Source organism: Salvelinus sp. IW2-2015, linkage group LG20, assembly GCF_002910315.2.
Source record: "Salvelinus sp. IW2-2015 linkage group LG20, ASM291031v2, whole genome shotgun sequence".
NCBI classification, from domain to species: Eukaryota; Metazoa; Chordata; class Actinopteri; order Salmoniformes; family Salmonidae; genus Salvelinus; species Salvelinus sp. IW2-2015.
The window spans coordinates 1,275,852-1,278,762 of record NC_036860.1 but is presented as its reverse complement, the minus strand read 5'-3'; the positions used below and the strand labels follow the sequence as shown (position 1 = coordinate 1,278,762).

Here is a 2,911-nt window from a genome sequence, read left to right as displayed (position 1 = left end):
TAGTCAATCAAATCAAGGTTTATTGGTCGCGTACACAGTTTAGCAGGTTTTATTGCGGGTGCAGTGAAATGCTTGTGTTACTAGCCCTAACCGTGCAGTAAAATATGATCAATAATCAAAAACTGTATTCAGAGTCCTCTGAACGAATCATTACAGCTTTACAATGGTCTTACAGTCGTTATGACTTTCTATTACATCCTTCCAGGAGCAACTTGAAATGTGAAATGTTTTCCTCCCCAGGTTCTAGAAACAAAGGTGTATATGAAAATGTCAAGTTTGTACAACAAGAGAACTTCTGGGTCGGGCCCAGTTCAGTAAGCACATTCACATTGCTCCCCTTTTTTTCATTCAAACATTCTGTTCCATGACCAGATATGTCCGATCCTTTCAGTTTGGAAGGTACTTATTTGAGCGCTTTAACTAGGCCTGAAGTGATGGTGTTCTATGTGTCTATTCCTGACTGTCTGCATGCCATCTGTCTCCCTCGTTAGGAGGCTCTGATCACCTGGGGGCCAAGTACTCTCCCTGCATGCGTCAGGACCAGCAGGTGCACGACCTGATCCGGGACAAGAGAGACATAGAGAGAGACTCTGCCTGCTGTGTACGCAACGACCGCTCCGGCTGTCTACAGACCTCAGAGGAGGAGTGTTCGGTGAGTCGTGAATCTCTCTCCGTCTCTCTCACTCACTCTCTCTACCTCATCTTTTGTACTCTACCTCACGAGTGATTATTCAGGGGTCGTATTTTTACCTTTCCATCTTTGTTTTGTCTCAGAGTACTCTGGCCGTGTGGGTGAAGTGGCCGCGGCATCACAGACCCCTCAGCTGGAGGGCCAAGACAGGCATGGTGTAACGTGTCTTTCTGTCCCCCTGTAGGATCCTTCACATCATGGTGTAACGTGTCTTTCTGTCCCACTGTAGGATCCTTCACTGCATGGTGTCAGTGTGCTTCCAGATGACCATCCTGAGAGACCTGGAGAAGCTGGCAGGCTGGCTGAGGATCTCCATCATATACATCCTGTCTGGCATCACCGGAAACCTAGCCAGCGCCATCTTCCTGCCCTACAGAGCAGAGGTCTCAATAAACCCCATAAAACACAATAACACGCACACCTCAATATGTAGGGTTCAATTTGGACAGTTCAGAACACATGACTGGTAATAGTGTCAGATGAGACAGACTAGATGTATGGTTCAGACTGGGGGTGATTTTTCATTGTTTTGTGCAGCTCATAGAATGTGTCTAATAGAATGTGTCTAATAGAATGTGTCCACTCTAGGTGCTGAGTATTTCTATGTTGACCTTTTCCACTGACTGACCGGTCCCTCTCTCTCCCCCTCCCTCCGTCAGGTGGGTCCGGCAGGCTCCCAGTTTGGCATCCTGGCCTGCCTGTTTGTGGAGCTGTTCCAGAGCTGGCAGATCCTGGCCCAGCCGTGGCGGGCCTTCATCAAGCTGCTGTGTGTGGTGCTCTTCCTCTTCGCCTTCGGCCTGCTGCCCTGGATCGACAACTTTGCCCACATCTTTGGCTTCRTCTCTGGCTTCTTCTTGTCCTTCGCCTTCCTGCCCTACATCAGCTTCGGACGCATGGACATGTACCGCAAGCGGCTGCAGATCATCGTCTTCCTGGTGGTGTTCTTGGGGCTGTTCGCCGGCCTCGTGGTGCTTTTCTATGTGTACCCCATCAAGTGTGACTGGTGTGAACTGCTCACCTGCATCCCCTTCACAGATAAGTTCTGTGAGAAGTATGACCTCAACGCCCACCTCCACTGAGGAGTGGGAAGGTAGCGCTTGAGGAGGGGCGTCAGGTCTAGAGGCATCGATTGGCAGGTGTTATCAAGTAATCCTTGTCTCTGTTTCTGCCCTATAGTGTGGCTAAAGAGGAGGGGAGGGTCCYGTGTGGAGCTCCCTCTCCTCTGGCTCTGTGAACTGAACTCTGATGACAATATGCTTGTGTTTTTTACTCGGTCTGTCTGTATGAATAAGTAGGAATGCCACTGCACTCGTCATGAGGACTTGCATTAATCACATTCTTTTCACCCCCCCACACACACCATTTTCTCTCCTCCACTGACCAATGAGAGAAGGGTATGGTCTAACCACTTATCTAAGCCCCTCCCACATGTCTCTCTCTCTTCACGTGTAAGGCAGGGTTTGGAGGAGTCATCACTGGTACAATAGACAGAAGGAAATATTTCTGTATTTTTTTCAATTTGTTMTTTTTTAATTTTATTTTCATGTTTTTAACACTCACAATCCAGGAGTAGGTTTTGTAATTATTCAGGCAACCTCTCAACAACAACCAGGGACAAACAATCAGACATTAATACCTTTGGTGCCTTGCTGATAATGACCAACTACTGCCATATTTTTGTTACAATACGTTGAGCACTCGAATGCTATCCTTTTATTTGTGTATTGCTTCTTAAGAAGTAATGTTATTGAAACAAGTAGTGTTTTAGCTACCCATCTACTCATATGTAACTGAATACAACAGTAAAAAAAACTTGAAAAGAAAATCCGTCAGTGAAGTCTGTCTGATTTTCTATGGTGATTGATGCTGCCCTTTACTTTCAGACATGAACATTAGTTACCGTTCGCTAACAATCAGCTTTGTTGAAGGCACCACTGTTTTCATGATGTATGTCATTGTTAAAGGAGTATGAGGAGCTATAAAATCAGGCATCGTTTCCTTTATTGCCTAGTACATCATAGTGTTAATACAAAAAAGGTAAGCAAAAGCCTAAGATTTCAACACACCAGAGACTAATAGGTTTACAAAAATAAAATGGTATTTACATCACACTCAGAGAACTCAGTAATAGTATATCTCAGTAACAGTATTCTCAATAACAATAGTAGTATTAGTATCTCAATAACAATAGTAGTATTAGTATCTCAATAACAATAGTAG

At 45.2% G+C, this 2,911-nt stretch overlaps 1 protein-coding gene across 1 annotated transcript in view; it reads left to right on the top strand.

Moving 5' to 3' along the window:
* Nucleotides 1-2,637, top strand: part of LOC111981152 (inactive rhomboid protein 1) — a 71,983-nt gene extending 69,346 nt beyond the window's left edge. Inside the window, exons 12-16 of the mRNA XM_070433719.1 lie at nt 241-318; nt 495-652; nt 775-848; nt 903-1,074; nt 1,351-2,637. Of these exons, the coding sequence (XP_070289820.1) occupies nt 241-318; nt 495-652; nt 775-848; nt 903-1,074; nt 1,351-1,770 (902 nt within the window). The 3' untranslated portion in view covers nt 1,771-2,637. The remainder of the gene's footprint in view (nt 1-240; nt 319-494; nt 653-774; nt 849-902; nt 1,075-1,350) is intronic.
* Nucleotides 2,638-2,911: the final 274 nt, after the last annotated feature.